Consider the following 22141-nt stretch of genomic DNA (forward strand, 5'->3'; position numbering starts at 1 on the left):
ACCTCAACAATAAGGTAATCATTAAACCAATAATCTAACCCTCTGAAGAATTCACAAGAGAAGGTAACCTTTCTCTTCATGCTCCAGCATTTCATCTGATTTCATATAAGTGTTCCCCCGGTGGTAAAACATGGGAGGAATCTTGAGGTGCGTCTGAAAACGAAAGGTAGCCTGTCTTATGCATTTCCTATCCCACTGCGGATAGATAAAACAAATCCATGGCATTAAAACGCCTTCCTGATTTACACGTTAAAATGGGATTTTCTCCGGGGAATTAAAACAGCTGCTACCTTCATTTCTTCTCTTTGAGAAAACCCTTTCTCCTGTGGTTCTGCGTTACTCTGAAATCTAATAAAAGTGACAACTTTATTTTTTTCATTTAACCGCCTCTTTTATTGGATCTCTGTTTTGGATACATGCTATATAAGTGGCATTGCATTTAGAGTATTATAGTTGTTTACCAATCAGTAAGTACGCCAGCAAGATTGTTCAGGGAAATGTTCTCTTGCCTTACTTTTATGGCAAGAGAACATGGCATAAAAGTAAGATAGATGTGTGTTTATCTTCTTAAGTCAGGAAATGACTATATAAAAGTAGCTACTTGCCCTAAATTGCTGATATCTATAGGCAAAGGAATAATTATGTTTTAAAGTAAAGAAACTTTGACAAAACAAAGGCTGGACAAGGACCCAAGTTTAATAAGCAGGACGGTAAGGGCAGTAAAGAAATGCTAAAAGTTTGCTGGTAGAGCAAACAGTAGTATCTTGGAGGGCTTTTTTTAATTTTTTTGTTGTGTGATTTCAATTTCTAAACACATTAGAAGCAAAATGCTGTATTTATAAATTATTACATTTTGTTTTTGATTTACTCTTGTTCTTTCCTCCTTCAGATGAATTAGGGAGCAGTCTACCTGCCTGGGATCTGCCCACTGTTCCCGAATCGCTCCTGTCCACAGTGGGGGACCACGATATCACACTTCCTCCCAACGTCACCAGCCCTTTCTCCACCCACCAGTGGAATACCACCATGCCTGTGCGTCCCAGGACTCCTGTACAAAACACAACTACAGCAGCCACAACAATTAAATTATCCCCGTCAACAACCACCACTTCAACCGTGCCGTTTTCTACCACAAAGAGAACAGAAGCACCACCAGAATCCACCACAGCAACACTCAACACCAGCAAGGACACTGTGACCGATGGCAGCCTTCAGCTGACGACGGTAACCACGACCACACCCTCAACGACCACCCTTGCTGTTGGCAGCACGGTGATGGCAACGCAGGAGGTGCTGATCAACAGGAGCTCTGTAGCTTCGCCACCGAACACCACAGCTGCTGCAGCCACAGAAGAAACAACAAGCCTCCCAGTCACAACGACTGTAGCTCTGCCAACAACGACTGCTACGACCACTCCGCCGCCTACTACAACCACCACCACCACCGTTCCCCCAACTACTACAACCACCACCACAACTACCACTACGCTCGCTCCGACTACAACCACGACTGTATCAACTACCACTGCGGCTCCCACCACCACCACCACTACCACAACAAGCACCACCACCACAACAAAGGCGCCCACCACTACTGCGTTCGTCCCAGTTTTAACCACAACACTTCTGACAACAACCACACAAATTCCCTCCACCACCAGTGCAGAGGAAATGCCGCTGCCATGCAATGTGACGGAGAAGTTCTGGGTCAAAACGGGTAAGATACTTTAATGTCCCCATAAGAACGTTTGGAACAAAAACTAGATTTATAGGAGCAATTACCTAAATTGAACCACTAGGTGGACAGTTGGGGAATGTCTGTGGTCCAAAACAAGATGTGTGGCAAGCTACGCCTCTATCTACCTCCAAAATCTAAGCACCACCGTTATCTGATACAGGTTTACATTTTTTGTTAAAAAAGAATGCCCTGAATGTATGCGAGGATTATGGTGAGCAGCATTGAACAACGCTAACTGTGTTAGCTGCGCTACCGGCTACTCGCCTCGCATAAGAGTAATGCCTGACCCATCACTGGTCAAACTCTAACAATTAACCCACATGCCACAATTGTAGCATTATATTGAATCGAATCAACATAGCAACACAAGTCTAACAAGAATGTAACACCAACAAAAGCAAACATTTGAGTTCATGCTGTTACTCACCTGTCATGAGGAGAAAAGCTAGCTCCGAGTTGAACTGGAGCTGCTTCGGCTCCCGAAATGTTCTCCATCTTGGAAACGTGAGGCCAATGTTAATCCTCGTTTCCTTACCTGACAACTTCTTTGCCAAAGACCAATGGTTTTTCTTTTTTTTTTTTTTTTGGTTATAATGCATCCTGATCGTCTTCAAGTGAAGGGTGGGTGGGGGTGGGTGGCTTGCTGAGAGGCAGCTGTTCACATGCATATACATGCACGTGTGGCCGGCCTGGCTTTGTAAACAAAAGACTTCAGAACAACACAGAGAGATTGTGTGTGAAGTTTAACCTTATTCCATCTAAGAAGGTACCTTTCGTTCTTCACAAAAAATTATTATTCAAAATAATTAAATTTAGGTCATTACTTCTTTAAATGTATTTTTAATATTCTATATTGAATATTTTCTCCCTTTTTAATTACTTAAAATGTATTCAAATCTTACTGCGGTTCAAACATCTTTAATCATAAGTGATTTTCTTCATATTTTGAATACAAGCAGCCAGATTTTCTGGTAATGTTTAAAAATGATCTTGATCAAAAGCTCTTTGGGGCTTTCTGGAGGTTTTTCAAAGTTTGTTTTTAGACTTTGGTGACTGGACTTTATTCTTTCCAGTACCTGACAACTGGTGGAAGAATATATTTTTACATATGCTAAGCCATTCAACTTTGACACATGAATGCTTCAGGCACAAAAGGCTCCAGATCTGAAGGTATGAGCCAGTGTTGTGTTGATAAATAGGACAACTTAGCAAGGCACTTTGATTCCAGCAGCCTGTAACAAAGATAAGTTACAATTTCCTTATTCGGCTCCATAGATAATAAAAAAGGACAACACAATTAGATGGAAAACAACACAATTAGATGGAAAAATAATACTATAGCATTAACAGGGTGACTCCCTGTTTGCTAAAAACTTGCATTACAGTGGAAGATCTGAGAAAGGAGGATGGGTCTCTCAGGCCCTGCTTCAGGTAGATTTATTTTCAAAAACATGCCAATCACCTTATTTGTTGTCTTCGCCCTCCCCGTTTTTATCATCTTTTTTCAACACAAGTTTACAACTGGCTCATGCCTTCATAATACAATGCCTGGGCAAAAAATTAGTGAAAAATCTCCGGTTTGGTGGAAAAAGCCCTTGTGTTTTTTATCTAGACTCCAGAGATCCAACTGTGTGGGATGGAGTAGAAAAGCTGATAATGATTAAGAAAAAAGACTGCACAGGAGTAAGAGTTAAACACAAAATGTATGGAACAAGAGACATAAATAGGAAGCAGTTTTTACACAATGGATAGGGTAGCATTAAAGTCTATAATAGTGTTTGGCAGCATGTTTTGCAGTTAAGTGTATAAAAAAAAATCGGCTTATATTGTCTTCAAATACAGTTTTGGTGATTATAATCCTGTTGGTGATGTGTTCTTGTTAAAAAAATTCAAATCCAATCCAGCTTTATCATGTACTGAGCTCCTTTACTTGAACCTTTTTTTCTTTAAATCTCCACAGTGTTGTCTATGGAGCTGCGCAGGAACCGCCTGGATCTGATCCTGAAACAGAACCTTTCAAAAGGACTGAGCCATGCGCTGCAGAGAGCCCTGAATGACTCCAAAGCTTCTGCACAGGTCAGTGTTTCCAACGGCTTCATCTAAACCGAGCGGCTTTTTACTGATAATCAAGAGCCCAAGATCCTGTTGACAAGTCACTGATATTTTAGCAAATACCCGTAGCCAGCGCAGTGGGTCTAAGACTAAAATTACAGACTAAAGATACAGATTCTATAGTATCTACAAAAATATTTGGTGTTGTTAAGGTCAAAACTTGTAAAATAATGTCACATATTTCCTCATTATTTGCAAAATTGCCAATCCTTGGAGGAAATTGAAAAAGGAACAAAATGTGACATGTTCTTTTTTTTATTGAGTATGTTTGCTTAAATCTTAGATTTGCACCCCATGTTGTGCTGAAAACGAACCTCACTTGTCAAACTAAAGTATAAAAACTTGATGCTTTCCTTTTTTGTGTAGTCATTGAGGCTGCTTCTCTTCAGCTTCAGCTGGGTCTTTTAAGTTTAAACCCTTGGCGTTCTGCTAAAATGCAAAAATGGAATTTTGCATTTCAGCTCACTAACAAACAATATTCTTATTCGACAAAGGAATGGGTTACTGAAAGCATGTCAGTACTATAGAGCCATACTAAGTGGAAATCTGTGGGAGAAGTTTAATCAGTGCGCTGAAGACATGTTCGGCATATGAATGATTTAAACTAGTTTTGCATGGAAAACTAAAAACATCCTACATGAATGCTCATAGTTAGCAGAAAATCAACTATTTTACACTTTTTTTCCAATTCTGTTTTAATCACTTGTAGCAATGTTTGTTGGTATACTGTAAGTATTGACATTATTTACCTTTATATTTATGATTTTTTCTTTTTACATCCCATAAAGTCATTTTCAAAGCGTTGTTTGGATTAGATCAGTTATTTCAGTACTAGCTGGAGAGAATATTTGTTTCAGAATGGAAACGTTTTCTTCATGCTATAAATCCTGAGATGACCCAATTAAATGTCAGATAACAACAAAGCAGAAGCTAGCAAACTTTAAAATACAAGTTGTTTACTGGCAAGTACATCCAGTGTTGCAAGAACATTATTTAAATTACAAGTATCTCTGGAGGGGACAGTAAAATAGCTTTCCAATGATACCTGCCTCTTCTAGATAGCATAGGAAAGCCTAAACCGACACAGGTTCTAAAAGTTTTGATTTTAAACACAAACCCCCTAAATGTAAAACCCAGCGCTTACTTGTGACCAATTTCAAGATTGTTTTCTGATTTGTGGTTTCCTTTTTTGGTCAAAAATTAGCCTGCCAACAAAGTGGGTTTAATCAAAATGTATACAAATATGTTTCATGTTTTACGTCTCCTAAAAAATAAATAATTATATGTATATATATATCTATCTATACTGTACTGAGAGGCTTTTTGACTATTAAAGGCTCTCGTGGCTTTCCACTAACGGAGTGTGAAGGAGTCAAGCAAAGATCATCTGGTGATGAGTATATTGAAGAAAGTCACCAGAGAGTTAGCCTGCTGACTTGTTAAACATAATAAACGGGGAAAAGACCTATAATCACTTGTAAAGAGACAAAAGTGGATAGTGAACGTCAGTGACTGTTTAATCCAGGTTTGCACGTCATAATAAACGTCGCTGGTTCTTCACTGAGTATTGTAGTTAGTGAAACAGTTATTTAATCTCATTGATCTCGCGCATGCTTCTCCAGTGGCCTCAATGACTGGAGAATGGACGAATGGTATAAGAGAAATATTCTTTTATCTTTTTATAATTTTTGTGCCTGATAGCAAACATTGAACTTGCATAGACAAGCACAATGCTGCTAGAAATTACCAGCATTGAGTGGAAGAGATGCAGACGCTAGAGATGGTCTTAATGAATGTTGTCTTTTAAATCTAAATTCACTTATTGGACAGTTTTTATGTCTCTCTTGTCTCCTGTAACATCTCTCTGCTGTGGTATATGTAGTCAACGTGCTTCCATTTAATACTACTGAGATAAAATAGATATTTTTCTTATTCTTTTGCTATACTGCCAGCCTGTCTATGTTGAGTCCTCATGTCTCCGGTTTTAAAAGTTATTGGTGTTTATTTATTTTCTTCATTTACCTCACAAGGACTCATAAATGGTGCTGGTGACAAATTCAGAGAGAGGCCAATAATGCAGAGTTGGTTTGATTTATTATGCCCTGTTAAAAGGTGGCGTTGAATTTATTTAGGTGAGGTCAAACTCTTCCAAATACTTATGTAATGTTTTCCTCTAGTTTGAACCACATGGTTTTACCATCATCGTCTGTTTTCTTCCGTCCCCCCTCAAACCATCATTATCAGCCTTTTCCTTTGTGGATATCTCAATATTTGCATCTCTCGTATTACTCCCCCCCTGCATCCTGATAAGATTGCACCCTTGGTCCAACTAGATCGATTTTCTGCCAACATGTCTGTCTTGCCTGTCTACTGGTCGGCTCTTCATGGCTGTCTGCCTCTCCATCTGTCCACCTGCCTCTCTTCGTCTCACTTTCTGTCTGTCTTCATCCGCCTGCTTTTTCTATTTTTATCCAGTTGTTTGTGAGCCTTCCCGGGGAGTGACTCAGTGTCTCTAAGCTCCACAGCACTTTCATCTACCCCCTGCTACACATAGACACATTCCTCCGCTCTCATCTTCTCCATCTGAAAACCTAGACTGTGGTTTGATAATCAAAATGAATCTGTTGAGGGAGAAAAAAAAAACTCCTGTTCAGATCTTTAAAAGCCTGGAATCTGTGGCAGTGTTGATGAGCAGAAACTGTACTTCATGCGATTCGGGCTTGTTAAACAGCATGAAATTAGCATGCAGCGATGCTTAATGTGTTGCATCATTGGAGAATGTTGTTCACCATAATTGCTTACCAAACTGGGCAGTTTTACAGCTGTCAGCTGTTGGCAGGGAGCAGAGGAGGTCAGTGCTGGCTGCCTTGGTTAAGTTCAGCGGTGCTCTTCAGCTATGCAAAACAATTGTTAAGTAAGCAGCTTTAACTGGGACCTTAGAAATCCGAAATGTATCATTAATTATTTTTGGTGGTCACTATATAATCAGAAAAAATATTACAAATTTATTAGAGAGAAAAACAGAAAATCCTCATTGGATCCTTTTTACAGATCTTTTTGATCTAATTTGTGCTATAAACATATGCAAAGCTGTTATGACAGTGTTTTTAATGCTAACAATTTAACTTTATTTATACAGTCTATTTATCAAAACCATGTATGAGCTGTGGGAATGACACAGAATGACACAGAATGATTTGAAGATAAAATGGACATTGCAGACTATGGTTGAGAGTACTTGGCCAATTGTACTGGTTGATGTTATATACATATAGTTATTTAAATATAAATCTATATAGATATGAAACTAACAAAACTCAAAAGGTAAAAATTAAACAAAATGAAGAATGTAAAATGGATAAACCATTTAAAAAAATAAATAAACCAAACTATTTTAGAGGCTAGTGAATTAAGCTAAATTAAGTTCAGTTTATAGATAGATTTGTTACAGACTTGTTGTCCAAATCACAAAAAAGCATTAAGTGAAAAAGAAAAAAGAAAAAGGAGGATACATACAATACATACATACATAAAAGAAAATAAAAAGACTCCTAATCTTATAATCTGTTTATAAAAACCAGATATATTTAAATATGGTGAAACTTAGAAAATGGCAAAAATAATAAGACAAATAGGAAAGATAGAAATACAAAGATCATCATTGTTGGTAAAATCTAAAAAAGACGAATAATCAAATACAAGATCCTTGCTTAAGTTAATAACTAAAATTCAGATAAAATAAAGATAATTTATAGGTATAAACATCAATTCAAAGCTAATCTGTTTATATGTGTCTTGAGTTTTCTTAATGGGTGGGTGGGGGATGGGCAGCTGGGTGTGGTCTGGGCTACTAGCAAAAGCTAAATAAATGCCAAATAAACCAACTGAATGCTAAACTAATAAATTGCCAACCTGAAAAATCGATAGACCGCAAAACTCACCATTCAAACTCCAACTTGCTACAGAGACAAAAGACGGTGCTGCTTTCATACTCCACGGTGGCAGACACGTCAGTTTCTCCATATGATGTCACAACAACTTTTGGACCAATAGCAATATAGATTCTAAATTCAATGCAAGACCACCGTTTAACCTTAGGAGGGCGCCACACTGATGGTTCTAGACAGAAAAGCAGGATTTAAACAAATATGCAGTAAATTGTCAATAATAATCCCCAGTATATGTAGACAGCACTATAAGACAACCATGTTAACAGTTTATTAGCAATAAAAGTTGATTTGGGGGTGAGTTTCCCTTTAATTATGATACATCTTATTTTATGCACTTTCATTTACCACAACCAGTATACATTTTCTTTTTTTTAATCCTTTTTTGGCTTGCATACTTATTGATGGTTGTTACTGTGGACTGCGAGGAGAACGATTTGGGAATTACTGTAACAGAATGAATGAATGTGAACAAACTGAGGTTTGGGATGAAGTCTTCATCCTTCATTAGAAACAATACAAAAGTTAAATGGGGTGATACTTCACAGGTTGAGTCAAATTTTGGCTGACACAAAAGCATCTGCTTGTTCACTGGTTTCCCTCAGAGCTGTGGGTTTAGAAAAACACGAGAAGATAAGACCCCCACCCCCCACAGACAAAAAAATAAAACATCTGAAGGAAACAGTTAATTAATTTTGCACTCATCACATTTCAGTTGAGACTTCAAATGCAGAAGCCGGGAGCACTTTATGTTTTTTTTTTTTTTTTGTTTTTTTTTTTTGATTGAATGCAAAACCTAAAGGTGGTTTTGTAAATATCAGACTGAGTGGCTGAGCATAATCGGAAAAGAAATTAAAGAGTTGTTCAGAAAAAAATGAGGGGGAAGCTTTTACTAGGAGTCTTCAAAAGGAGAGTTGCTGGGATATGGTTTCACTGAGTGAGGATGCTTGTTTTAGATAGAAAGATCTGCTGGTAGCAACCGGCTTATGCTCAGGGAGAGAAAAAGATGGAGAGGGAGAGAGCGAGAGGGAGAGAGAGAATAAATCCATAACAACAACAAGCTCAGCTACTCAGTGTGGTTGAAGGTTGAGGGTACATGAAGGTGGGAGGTGTAAAGTTCCAGAAATGCAGCCGTTGACTCAACATCAGTTGTTGTCTGTGTGTGTGTGTGTTTTTAAGGACATGGCTAAAAGTGTGACTTTTGAAGACTCAAGCTAAAATTTGGCCTTTAGGCATAATTAAGCTGAAACGAAACCAAGGATTATAAATATTCATACTCTGATGCTTGTGCATTTAAATCTAAATCAAATACAGCATGGATCTGGGGAAAAAAAGGGCTTTAAACCTTGTTCACAGTACAGCTCTATAAGCCTATTTCAGCTGTTAGCTCTGTTGGTGTTTTTAGTTTATCTTCCTAAACAAAAACAAAATATCCCCAAGACGAAAGAAGCATCACCAGGTTTTTCATTAGAAAAAAATACACTGACCTCTGCATTGGTAGGAACCCCTGGTAAATATGTGCAAACAGACTTAAAATAAAACGTTATTAACAGCAGTATGATAAATCACAGTTTTTTCTTCAGCGTAGACTACAGGTGTTGATTCAGCCATATGGTATAGATCATAACCATAATGAAAACCTAGTGATGATCTATTTTCACTCCTCGCAGTCCCAGTAGTGACTGCTCAGTTACAAAAATAATTCTGATAACAATGTGGAAGAATTAATAAAGGTGATATAGTATGGTAACAATCAGGTTAGTTAATATTACAATCTTGACTATTTAAATTATTATTCATTAAAGAAGCTATGAGAAAGAAATGTACTGCAAAATCAACCAAAATCATTCTGACTTGTCACCTGGGATGGAAGCAACATTCCCCATAAACAATCTGTCCTCTCCATCAACAATGTCTTAGTCACGTTGTTCTCCTTTCAAACCTAGAGGTACGGTCCGGTACTACTTCAGATCAGAGTGTAACCTACAAAATATATAAAGCGTGCAAAAAGTGTATTCATCACATCTAATAATAAATTACACAACGTTGTTATGACCAAACAGATTTGCTCACATTTTGTGACCCTACTGTAATGACCCACAGAATCTAGACACCCGATAATTCGGCAACACAAGAATAAATGTTTGAAAATGTTTATTAAAGGAACTGCTGGAACTGGAACTGATGGAAGCAACTTCTGGAAGCACTGTTGGGGTGAGGACACTGTTAGTGTCAGAGAACAATGTAGTGGAGATATGAGAACACTGAATAAAAGCCACTTCTATCACCTGACTAACATTTCCAGGATTAAAGGACTGATATCCCAATGAGATCTAGAGAACCTCATCCATGTGTTTATCTTTAGTCGCATTGATTACTGTAATGGTTTCTTCACAGGTCTGCCCAAAAATCAGACAGCTGCAGCTGATCCAGAACGCTGCTGCTCGTGTTCTCACTAGAACCAGAAAGAAAGAGCACATCACCCCAGTTCTAAAGTCCTTACACTGTATCTCAGAGAATAGACTTTATAATACTTATGTTAGTCTATAAATCACTGAATGGCTTAGCACCTAAATGCATTAAAGACCTGTTGTTGCTGTATCAACCCTCCAGACGACTCAGATCTTCTGGTTCTGGTCTACTCTGCATACCCAGAACCAGAACCAAACATGGAGAATCAGCATTTAGTTCCTATGCTCCACAAATCTGGAACAACAGCAAAACAGCCTAAACACCGAGTTCCTTTAAATCAAGACTGAAAACCCACCTGTTTAGAGTTGCTTTCAGTCCATAATAACAGGACCATTGACTAACATATTTGACCAAGAGAGAATCGGTAATGGGAGGCAGGGTTTCCAGAGGTTTCCAGACAGGGGATTGCAGCCGCTGCAGGTGTAACTGCTCAGACCTTGATTAACAGGCAGCACAGAGAGCAGGAGCAGGAAATTATGTCACAGTGACTGCAGACAGGGGTTTCTCTTGCAGAAACAGACAGAATCATTACAGCTAAAAGATGCTAACAATTTATTCGGATTTGAATAAAATTTGTTCCATACATTACAGTCCCTATATCTATTTTTGCTGCTCAAACATGACTCTGTTTAATGTTAGGTGGTTGCAGAGGGGTGTTGAGTTGATTAGGTTCGAAGTAGCACAACTTGTCCTCCATATGCATACTGGCAAAGTGGAATATGCAGAAACAATAATATGAAAAAAGAAATGCTTTTTAATGGCTAAATAATTTTTGTGATCGTTCCGAACTAGAATAAAAGATTTATTATTAATTCAGGACTGTTTATTGAACATTTTTATGTTTGCAATGGTAGAAAAATAAAACCCTGCCAGGCATGCATCCCAGGCAACTTGTCATATGAATACAGTCTAATGTTTTTTATGGACTTTGTGACCCAAAAAATCAGATTTTACATTCTGCTCACTGAATGTGGTGAGAGGAAAAAGCTTGGTCCTTCTAGGCTTGTAATTGTTAAATTTTATTTCTTGATTTATGGAGAAAGACACACAGCTGCCTGACTTGAATAGCATGTTTTTTGTCTTTTCTGTTTTGAGGAGTGGCTAAGGGTCTCTGCCACATCATCTTTATACTAGGTTTGCACAATATATTGGAGATCCACATTGCAGCATCACACAGTGCAAAATTAACATCGCAAAGGACATTTCGAGTTGCAACATTGCAATTTTCTGGCCAATAAAATATTGACTCAGATAAATGGAGTCTTATTATGGATTTATAGGAATTGTTGGAAGTGGCAAGAAATGTGGCGTGCTCATTTTCTTAAAAAAAAAAAAAAACAATGATTTGTTAACACTGCTTTTCCCCCCTTGTGACTCAAATGAAAGGTTTTATGTTTTTTTCTATAATTGTCAGTGTGAGGCTATGCTTCTGCAATATCATATAAACCTTTTTCAAAGCTTTTTGCACATCTACCATTGGTATCAACAAATGTGGACAGTGTACGCTGTCTGCCTTGAATGCAGATACAGTTTAACTGGAATACTTGTATTTCTGTCTTTGTCACAGGTGGAGCGAGACGACTGCAGCCCCCACAACCTGACTCTGGGTTACTACGTGACCAGCGGGAAAACTGTCTATGTCTCCTCCATGGTTGTCGAAGCGCTGAATGTCTACGGCTTTGACAAGCTGCTGTCTGACATCAGGCAGCACACCCCGCTGGTCAAGGCGGTTCTGGTTCCCGTGGCAACTTGGACCAGCGCCCCGCACATTCACCTGCAGCTGAAAACAGGTGAGGAAGGCTGAGATGAGCTTTATTTAAACGTTAAAAAATGTGACCCTAAAATCCAGCAAAAAGCTGCTTCTTGTTGTGGAAGCCTGATCATAAAAAAGGAAAAATAGCCGCATGAGTGGAGGGTGAAAATGTCAGCTGAGAGAAAAAAAGAGAGACAAAATTAGAAAAATGCTGATGACTCTCCTCTTTGATACCTTAAATCCCAAACAGACCCCAATGATTGCAGAGCACATTGGCCCAATCACTTAGTCACCTCTTAAGCTTCAAAAACACATTACAGCTAACACACACACACACTGACTTGAATAGCACACACACACACACACACACACACACACACACACACACACACACACACACACACACACACACACACACACACACACACACACACACACACACACACACACAGTTTTGTGTGAGCAAGGTCAGAACAATCAGTACAGTTAAGAGATTATAAATCAGAATATATATTTTCGGACTAGAAAGATATTCTCAACCATAAATCCTCAATTGTAAGTGTTGGTTCAAATTTTGTTAAACTACTAACAGAAAATGCATTGGTGTTGCTAAAAAAAAAAAAAAAAACCACCACATTAAAACATAAAGTGAAAGGGACTTTCTCAGCAACTTTATTTTCTATCTGGGCTAAATTTTGTTGTTGCAGTTCCATTTGTTTAATCTGTATTGCTTGTAATCTGTGTCTTTGTTTTTTGTTTTTTTTTGGCAATCAGCGAGCATTAGTTCATGGGAGTGCCTCCCTCTTCGTAGAAAACGAGACAAAATAAATGATTAAACTATGTTGTTTTCCTAAAAGCAACCTTGTTGGAACATGGAGAAATTTCAGGTTATAAATTAAACTCCCACAACTCACATGTGCTAACCTTCAAATGCACACCCAGTCAGTATAAAAAGGACAAATTCGAGATAAATTTAGACTCGGAAACAAACAAATATTTACAGTGATAGTACCCCTCAAAAATTATCAGAGTAAACTATGCACCATTAATTTCCTAAATGAAATTAGACATATCCAGATGGAATCTATTATCATTCCTGTCAACTGAATGAGTTGAAACAATAAAAATAAACATATTAGTAAGACTTTTTTTCCCCAAACTATACCATCTCAGCTCTCAAATGAAACATTTCAAGTTCTAGACAAAATGATCTAAAGACTTCAAAAACAGTTGAGTAGGTCCTCTGGACGGGTTATTTTTTGTTGAAACGTTTCATCTCTTCTCCAATAGACTTCTTCAGTCTGGGGAGTCTCAGGTAAATTCAGCCTTATAAGCAGTACCGAGTCGCTCAATAAGTTTAATGGTGACAATCAAAACTGGTTGCTCACACGCAAAACTAACCTGACAACAGCCAGCTGCATGTATCGCTCCGCCTAGCTCCACTCACATACATCTGGGACATCGCTCATTGAAAGTGATTTCCCCAACCAAATTTTTGGTCTGCCCAATCAGGACGCAGGGCGGGTGTTTCCTGGATGTGACGTAGTGGAGAAGCCACCGTGAGATTCCAACAACAATGGCGGCTCGCATCGAGGAAGCAAGCGTTAGCATTGATGCTGCTATTTCTTCTGTGTTGTCCAATCTATCTGATATTGTTTCATTAAAAGAACATCAGAGAACGGCTCTGAAGGCTTTTGTTGGTGGAAACCATGTTTTCGCCCTTCTCCCGACCGGATTTGGCAAGTTTTGTTTTCCGGGGCGCGTCCGCGTACGCGCCCCGGAGCGGTTAGCGCTAACCATATTGGGAGGCCTATTAGTCCTCAGCGCGGTCAGCCCGGGATCGACTCCGACCCGCGGCGCTTTGCCGCCTGTCTTCCCCCCTCTTCCTGTCAGCTCACTGTCAATAAAACGCTTGCCACTACAGTGTTTCCCGCAGGAATTGCGAGGCGGACCGACTCGCGGAGCGGGGGGGGGTGGATGACTTTTTCTCCGCGGACCGGCTCGCGGAGCGGGGGGGTGGGACGACACGTTTTCCGCGGCCGCCTCGCCAAGATAGCGCTGCGGGAAACCCTGCACTAGAGCCGCAAACACATTAAAAAAAAAAAAAAGTTTTTTTTTTTCCTGCGTCGGTCTCATCAGCGTCACGGGTTAGCTTCGGTGTGACTGGTTGAAATAGCACGTCGATAAAGATGACAGACAAGTGGCTTATCCAATCATATGCAAGGAGTTTTGATAAGGCCCAGCCTTCAGTAAAGGCAATGCCTATGGCGGTGTCCCAGATGTATGTGAGTGGAGCTAGGCGGAGCGATACATGCAGCTGGCTGTTGTCAGGTTAACGCAAAACAGGATCATCCATGAAATGTTTTAACAACGAGAACCTGGCCAGAGGACCTAACCAACTGTTTAAATTTTTTTTTTTACCTGCATTATTGAGATCCATCAGGATAATCCTAAGATTTATTTGGCAAAGAAAGAGATCAAGATAAGGCTTAAGACACAAGTTTATAATAATGGGCAAAATAAAGTATAGCGATCCCTTTAAGGGTGGAGTGTTAAAAAACTAACTGAAGAACTGAAAACTCAATATGGCTTGACAAATTGAGATTGTTACACTTTAAAAGTTATATTGAAAAATCAATAAAGAAGGAAGAGCTAACCAAAGCAAATGTTGTCCTTCTAAAAGTCTTTATGGTGAGTTATAAATCAAACCCATGTAATAAGCTTATCTCAGCAGTGTATAATGTACTTACTGAGTTAAAGGGGCAGGAAAAAATGTATGTAAAGGAAAAATGGGAAAAGGATGGAAATAATATTATACAGCTGGCACAATGGGAAAAGCTTAATAAATAACCACGGGAAAGTACATCTGCCCTGAGTATTGGGAAAGTCTTTAAATGTAAAAATGTGTTGTGTTTGAGGGGCCTGTGGCCAACAGAGCAGGAGCACACCTCTCCTCAGAATCAGTTTCATTCATTCTAGCTTATCGACCAAATTGATGCCAAAGGACATCAGAGGCAAAATAACTGCACAAGGCCAGCATAGGCCAGAAGACCATCAGAAATCAGCTTGGTGGACAGGTGGAGTAGGTGACGACTGGTGAACGGATTATTTCAGAATGAGAGAAATATAAAAGGACCACCAACGACCTCGGTCCAGAGATCTTACCTCATGGTAAGAGTATGGTAATGGAAAGAGTGAAAGACTTTCCCATAACTTCAGCAAATAAATTTCTGATCATCTACAGGCAATTCAGACCACAGTAACTGAGCACACAATTGATAACTATAATAGACTGAAATCTTGCCGTCATTGTTTTAGGAGGCACATGTACCGGCCCTCATTAGGTTTTACCTGAACAAGTGACTCAGAGAAGGCTCAGTTGAAAAAACACACTCTTCAAAGTCAAGCATATTTTGGATCTGGTTTTCTGCAGAGAGTACAGGAAAACTTCACCACATTGAGAAGGCAACAAATAGACCCCATCCACTATATAATTATGTATGAGAAACTTCTTCCATAAGCGGTCACAGATCAACCTCCTAGCATCACAAAGACCCAGAAGCTCAATATAAAATAATAACTAAACAAGAAGCATATTAAGGCCTTGGATTGGTCCTATTCTACCTCCAGATCTCCGACCAACAGAGGTTCTTTGGGAAAAGCTGAAGCCTAAGCTAAAGAATTTAAAGCATTTCTGTACCAAGTAGTTGACCAATATCCCACCTTACATAAAAAAACAACAACACACAACTATTACGTTGCCCAACAAGGTTTTCTCTGCCAGGTTCTAATTCATGTTGTGCTTCAGGATCAAATACATATTTATGTCAAAGGAATGCAAATCAAATTCACTGGTTTATTTCTACCTTCTCATTAATGCTCTCCTTGCTCAACCTGTCAGTTTATACGTGCAGCCATTTTTGATTGGTTTTCAGGCAAGTTCTCCTCTGAGACGTTTAGCTGGAGTAATACTGAGAATAAATTACACAAAGGTAGACTCTGATTGCTTTTGCTTCACAGTTATGCACAACTTTATGTTGGTCTATCTTATAAAATCCCAATAAAATATGTTGATGTTTATGGTTTCAAATGTGTGAAATTGCAAGGTGCATCAATACTTTGTTATGGTTCATTATATATTAGAACTTTGAAGTTTCAAGCCTTTTTTAAAGCCTGTTTGGAGTAGAAAATGGCACGTAGCTATGCAGGAAAGTTGACTGTTGAGGACCTAAATGTAGACAGTGCCTCAGAGGGAGTAAGATGATGTAAGGAACAAACTTAATTTGAAAGAAAACATAAACCAGAAGTTAAAATGGTGGAAGCAAACCACAGGAGGATCATTAGACTGGTAGCAGCTGAAAGCCTGGGACTATCCACAGCTCCCCCCATGATAACTGATACCCAGTAAAGAGTGACCTGAACCAACAGCTAATGCATCTTCAGCAGCAAAAACAAACACTACCTCAGGTTAGGCCTAAAAATAAATGCACTGTGGATAAGAAACCCAATCCATCACCCTGGATGTGGAGTCAGTATGTTTGGCTCTGTTGTTGGTATTAATGAAAGCAGTGCTCTGGAGGGACGTCTGTGTGACCGATAAACCTGAGCAGCAAGGCAAACCAAGAGGATTATCGCCTCCATCTAAACTGAGAACGGTGAAAACGAGCGGCTCTCCATCAGAAGTGGGGATGTACAGCTCAGGGTAAACAATATTGAGTCCATCAACAGATTATGGATGTTACCAGTTGCCCTCTATTTTTTTTTTTTTTTTGCTCCATTCCATCATTCCTATCCTTTGTTTTGTGAATTAACACTCAACAGGGCTGCAATACTGAAGATGGAGTAATGTTCTGACCTAAATTCAAACAATGTGATGCTGATGAGTGCAGTCTTCCTTCAAAGACCCAACATCCTTCACTGGTCTCTCAGTCTGAATCACTCTGCAGGCAAAAACACTGCTGACCCAGTTGGTAATCTTATGCAAATTGTGCTGCGGCGGGTAAATTGGCAAAAGTATCTATGGTTAATGAGCTGAACAACTGAGAGATTGATTTTTGTTTGCGCTTCGATGCCCTGCTTCACATACAACTGCATGCAGATATACTGGGAGGTTTTATTGCGGTACACATCACGAGTCCTGCAATAAAATATGTCACTTGGTCATCTGGAACAGACGAAAGCACCACGAAGGGATGGACTTTGTTGTCAAGCAGTCTTTATTAGTCTACGCTGTGAATTAAACAGGTCAACTCAAGAACTACCTCTTTGTGACTGCACATAATAAATATTTGCCATATTTCTGTTGATAACTGGCCCAGGTTTTGTCTTACATTTCTCCTTATTTTCCACCATCATAATTTCCCTAACACTCTCCGTGAGGATTTTGGATCATGGAACTAAGTGGTCAAATAAATTATTTGCATCCAGAGTGTTATGGCATATTGCTTGAAATATAATAACCTACCAAATATTGTATCCAAGCAGTCCTTAGAGATTGTGATTATGCCCCGACTGATGTTTCCGATGACAATTACATTTAGATAGTGCAGCTATATTTGGAAGTAAGAATCACCACCATAGATACAGGGTGTTAATATGAAAGCCCACACCTTCATATATGGAATGCCAAAATAAATTTTAGGGTGCTTCAAAACTGCAAGATATTGTGGAATGAGATCCACTCCTAATCAAAAGTAATCAATTATGTTCTGACTTCTCAGATGGTGTATAAATAATTTCTTCTTTTCTTTTCCTTGCCTGGTTTGCAGTTCTGAGATTTGTTGGGCCTACAGACAACATCTACTCATGCAGTTTTGTCCAGATGTTAGAGCAGCGGCTGGAGAACGCATTTGAAGAGGCTCAGGATAAGGTGCTGGAGAACTACAACAGACTCACAGTGGAGGTACGGCATGAGCGCTCCGAGGCTATATTTAAGGCAGACAGCCAAATGTGTCCCATTTGCATCCAGCATGCTAAGCAGGCTAACATTTATATTTCGGATCCAGGTGGATTTCCAGGCTCTTACACCAGCACAGCCGCTCACAAAATTCTACATACTTCTACATACTTCTAATTTTACATAATTTTCTTTTTTTTTTTTTTTGCAGTTTCTCAACTCAGGTTTCTTTTTTACTGTAATCAGGTGGCTTTTTTTAAACAAATGTTCACTAAAGTAAGACATTTATAGTAACGCTCTGCTCTTGATTGAAGGGGTGGCTTCTGAGTCATACATACATTCATACATATTTTTCTGCCAGTCTTCATGTGTTTGCAGAATATACACTGTACAACACACACAGAGTCAGAACCATAAAGTAGGTCTCAACAAGGAAACGCAGATATAGGCTCCATTCATAATTCATCCCCTGAAATATTAACGCTTGCAGAGAAATGTGATGGGAATTCTCTGTATCTTGTATCGTTATTCACTTTACCATTGTGCCTCTGTTACATTACTTTTGGAGAAACCACACAGGCCTTATTATGGAGAAAATAAAACCTTGTTCAGTGGAGGTCCGGTGCACATTCTTTATGCGTGATTTTGACATTTGGCATGATAGCTGTAGATATTTTTGTGTGAATGTTTAAATTATAAATAGGGACTGGTATTTTTTGCTGCAAATGCTGGGAAAAAAAAAAAAAATCTCAAATCTTTCTGGATTTACTTCTGTGTGGCAGAGAGCAGCATATTTTATTCAGGTTTGTGTGTTTATCCTCAGATCCAGAGTGTGTCTCAGGAGTCCGGCTCACCCTCAGTTACATTGGTGTATGTGGTGAAAAACCAGGATGCAGTTCTTAACGGGACAATATCCAGCGGGCTCCTCAACCAGCTGACTGCAGAGCTGGTGGGATACTTCCTGTTCTACCCACCACTGGTGATCGCTGAGCGTAAGTGCAGCTTCACTTACTCCTAACAGGGTGTTCATCTGACCGTATGTTTGTAGACCAGAACTGACTGTGAAAGTGAATCACAAAAATATGAAAATAATATAGAGAAGCACTCAGGATTTTGTCAAAGAATTAACAAGTTTTTTTTTATCACTGCCACCTGCTGATACCAATTTTAGCCAATATTGATTTTTATTAAGAAATATAATCTAAGAAGATATAGAAACAGTATTTAAAGTAGCTTTCCTGCTGTTAGCAATCATTAAAGGTAGAGTCGCAGATTTTCTCCGTTTTTGAATAACAAAGACAAGACTGTCCTATCTTGCTCTTCTGCTCTTCAAGGGGATCTCGTAAAAATAAAAATAAAAAATTCACTCTGGTCTTATTTCTTTCTACTGAAGCCTTCCTCTTCTTCTCATAAAGTTGTACGCGGTTCGCTTCTTGTGACTCTCAGCCATGTTCAAAGTCTAAGGTGAGAGCAGCGGAGCTACAATGAACGGCTAACACTGAAGCTAACCTCTAAGCTAACCGGGTACATAAAAACTAGAAGCGCGCTGCCAACAAGTGGAAACTAACAAGGAACATACACACTCAATTAACTGGTGTTATGTGAGCGTGTCAGAATGATTGGTATGTGGGACAACCAATAGATAAGATGATACTCCCCGGGAACCCAAGGAACAGAGGGTTTTGTTACCTTTAAAACAAAGAAAAAACTATAATGGAGTTTTCATTTTAAAGTGTATTCAACTTTCAATATCAAGTATAACCACAGTTAGCCTGCTAGCTTTACGTATACTACAGTTTATGTGTTGATTCCCCAGAGAATGTAGATTTTTACCACAACGTTGAAATTTCCATTAGACTGTAGACATGAGACATGGGAGATTAAAAGCTCAAAAGCATAAAAATGCAAAACTTTACTGTGCCTTGTTTATCCCCCCTGTTATCAACTGAGAATCTTGCTCTCTCTTGCCGTCTCGCAGCCTGAAGGTTCAGTTCAGCTGAAAACCAGCTAATTCAGCACAATAGATGATTTCTGTGTGTGTTTTGACTAATCACCAACAGCTTCTTAAGTATAGACACTGATCTGAGAGGAATACATCCAAAGCTTTCAGATTAAACTGGCAATATTAGATTAAGTATGCATTTTTTAACAAGAAAAATAAATACTCCTACAGTTTTACCAACACATTTTACAACTGTCAACTAATAAACATTTGATATACAAATATTTTTTCCCCTGTTTTTTCGCTGTTATTTAAGCAACCCTACTAACTGGGGATGAAACTCAACTCCAGTGTTTTTCCCACTTTCATTTAGGAATATCACACTTTAATTCAGTGTGCATCTGTTTGCTTTAACAATTAGTTATTGCTTGAAATTACTTTTTAGTGAAGCATCTGGAGTGAGGTGGTTTAATAGAGGTTGTATACCCGCAGTGTTTAGGACCCTCTGAAAATGACTGAGCAACAACAAGAATTTACTAGCAGCAATAAATTAGGAGAAAATGTATTTATTTATTTTTGTCATAATTCCAAAGCACCTGGCTGTGGATTTCTGGTATGAATAGTTTCTATCAGAGATGCACCATCCAACAGTTAGAAATAACAAAAAAAAAAAACAACAACACAGAAACAAATATGAGGTTTATCTTATTACAGTTATATCTGCATGTAAACATGGCCAACATCTAATTCACTCTGTTGTTGCTATCTTGTGAGAAATTAAAATTCAGTAAGAATGCATTCTCCTAGAGAGTTTTTCTGGATAATTTTAATCCATTTAAAGTGTTCACAGAGGTATGCAAGTGGAAATGAAAATGAGTTATTCTTCTGTGGAGGATGCTTTAATAAATATTACATAAACAGCAATTTGTTGCAAAAGCCTCCTCTTACACAATAACTTAGTAAGTTGATGCACTAAGCAGGTGCAAAAACAAAGGCTGCACAGCTGCAGAATATCACAGAAACACTTTTACATTTTACATCATAACGACACTTGGTTGAGCCCAAAAGTAGTTATTTTAGCTCATACTGACACAAATTAAACATTCATTCACAACATGACATTCAAGGTTCTTTTTATTGTCATTCAATTTTTAGATGAAACAAAATTTGAAACATTGCTTTCCTTTTATTTTCAGTTCACTAGTAGAAGGAGAGTAGATGCTGACGTACTTGCCAGTATTCCAAGCATTGTTTTTTTAAAGGGAAAACACTCATAAATGAACTGGGCATACTAAAGAGTATATATCCAAAGAAATCTCCCGTTTACTCTAGCTTTACTCGGTTGTGCCCTCAGGCCTGGGGAGGATACAAACTAGTGTAAACACTGAGCCTACATCCATACTTCATGGTGTTTTTTTTTTCTAACTTTTCTGCAGCAGTAAGAGTTACAAGTGTAGTGCGCATAGCTTTGAATCTATAAAGAAGCTTTATCCCCTGGAGTTTTATTTCAGTCTTGAAAGGCACAGGAGGAGGAGGACTGCTAGGCGAGCAGGGCATCAGTACTGACACACGAGGAATGTTCGACTGAAAGGGTTGATGGAAAAATTTGAACACTAAAATCGCTTGGCTATGGACTGTTAACATTAATAAACCCTTTGCTGTTGTTTGCTTTTTTTCCCCGAGGAGTAAACTTCGGGAAAAAGAAAATCAGTATCCATCTTAATATAGTAATAGATAACGTACGGTTTACTTTATTTTGGTCAGTCTATGCTGCTGCTTGTGCTCCTGGCTGAGAGAGAATTTGAAAGAATATTTGTTTGGTCCCTTCAAGACCTCTGACTACCAAAGCGTCCACTGCAGGGCAGCCCATGATTCACGACTTAACATATGTTTGACCTGCTTCCCAAGTGAGGAAGTCACTTGAAATTGTGTAAAGGATAGAAAGCAGAAGTCGGGCTACACTTTGAACTTCATTTCCTTACTGGTATTTATACATAGAGATTTGAACCTATAGAAGCGCTGACTGCTTGCCTGCACAGGTAATATTAGTTTACAATAAGCACTGAGACGCAATAAAACGCCCTAAATCATCCCAGATGTACTACAAACGTGTATATTTTTCATAGTAATAATAAAATGTGTTACCGCTCAGTGGCTTTAGATAAAATCCATGTACTATTCCTTGATAATCCACTACCGGTTCAGTCAATTGAAAGAAGTGAAAGTCTCCTTTGACTAAAATCTTGTGTTACTCAAGCACCAGTTTAAGAGTAGCAACACA

General features: G+C 38.8%; 1 protein-coding gene across 1 annotated transcript in view; it reads left to right on the forward strand.

The window, feature by feature from the left end:
• kiaa1549la (KIAA1549-like a) overlaps nt 1-22141 on the forward strand; it is a 142254-nt gene that overhangs the window by 52361 nt on the left and 67752 nt on the right. Inside the window, exons 3-7 of the mRNA XM_036152228.1 lie at nt 890-1717; nt 3699-3814; nt 11837-12059; nt 17791-17924; nt 18742-18910. Coding sequence (XP_036008121.1) covers nt 890-1717; nt 3699-3814; nt 11837-12059; nt 17791-17924; nt 18742-18910 — 1470 coding nt within the window. The remainder of the gene's footprint in view (nt 1-889; nt 1718-3698; nt 3815-11836; nt 12060-17790; nt 17925-18741; nt 18911-22141) is intronic.

The sequence above is a fragment of the Fundulus heteroclitus genome, chromosome 2 (assembly GCF_011125445.2).
Source record: "Fundulus heteroclitus isolate FHET01 chromosome 2, MU-UCD_Fhet_4.1, whole genome shotgun sequence".
NCBI lineage: Eukaryota > Metazoa > Chordata > Actinopteri > Cyprinodontiformes > Fundulidae > Fundulus > Fundulus heteroclitus.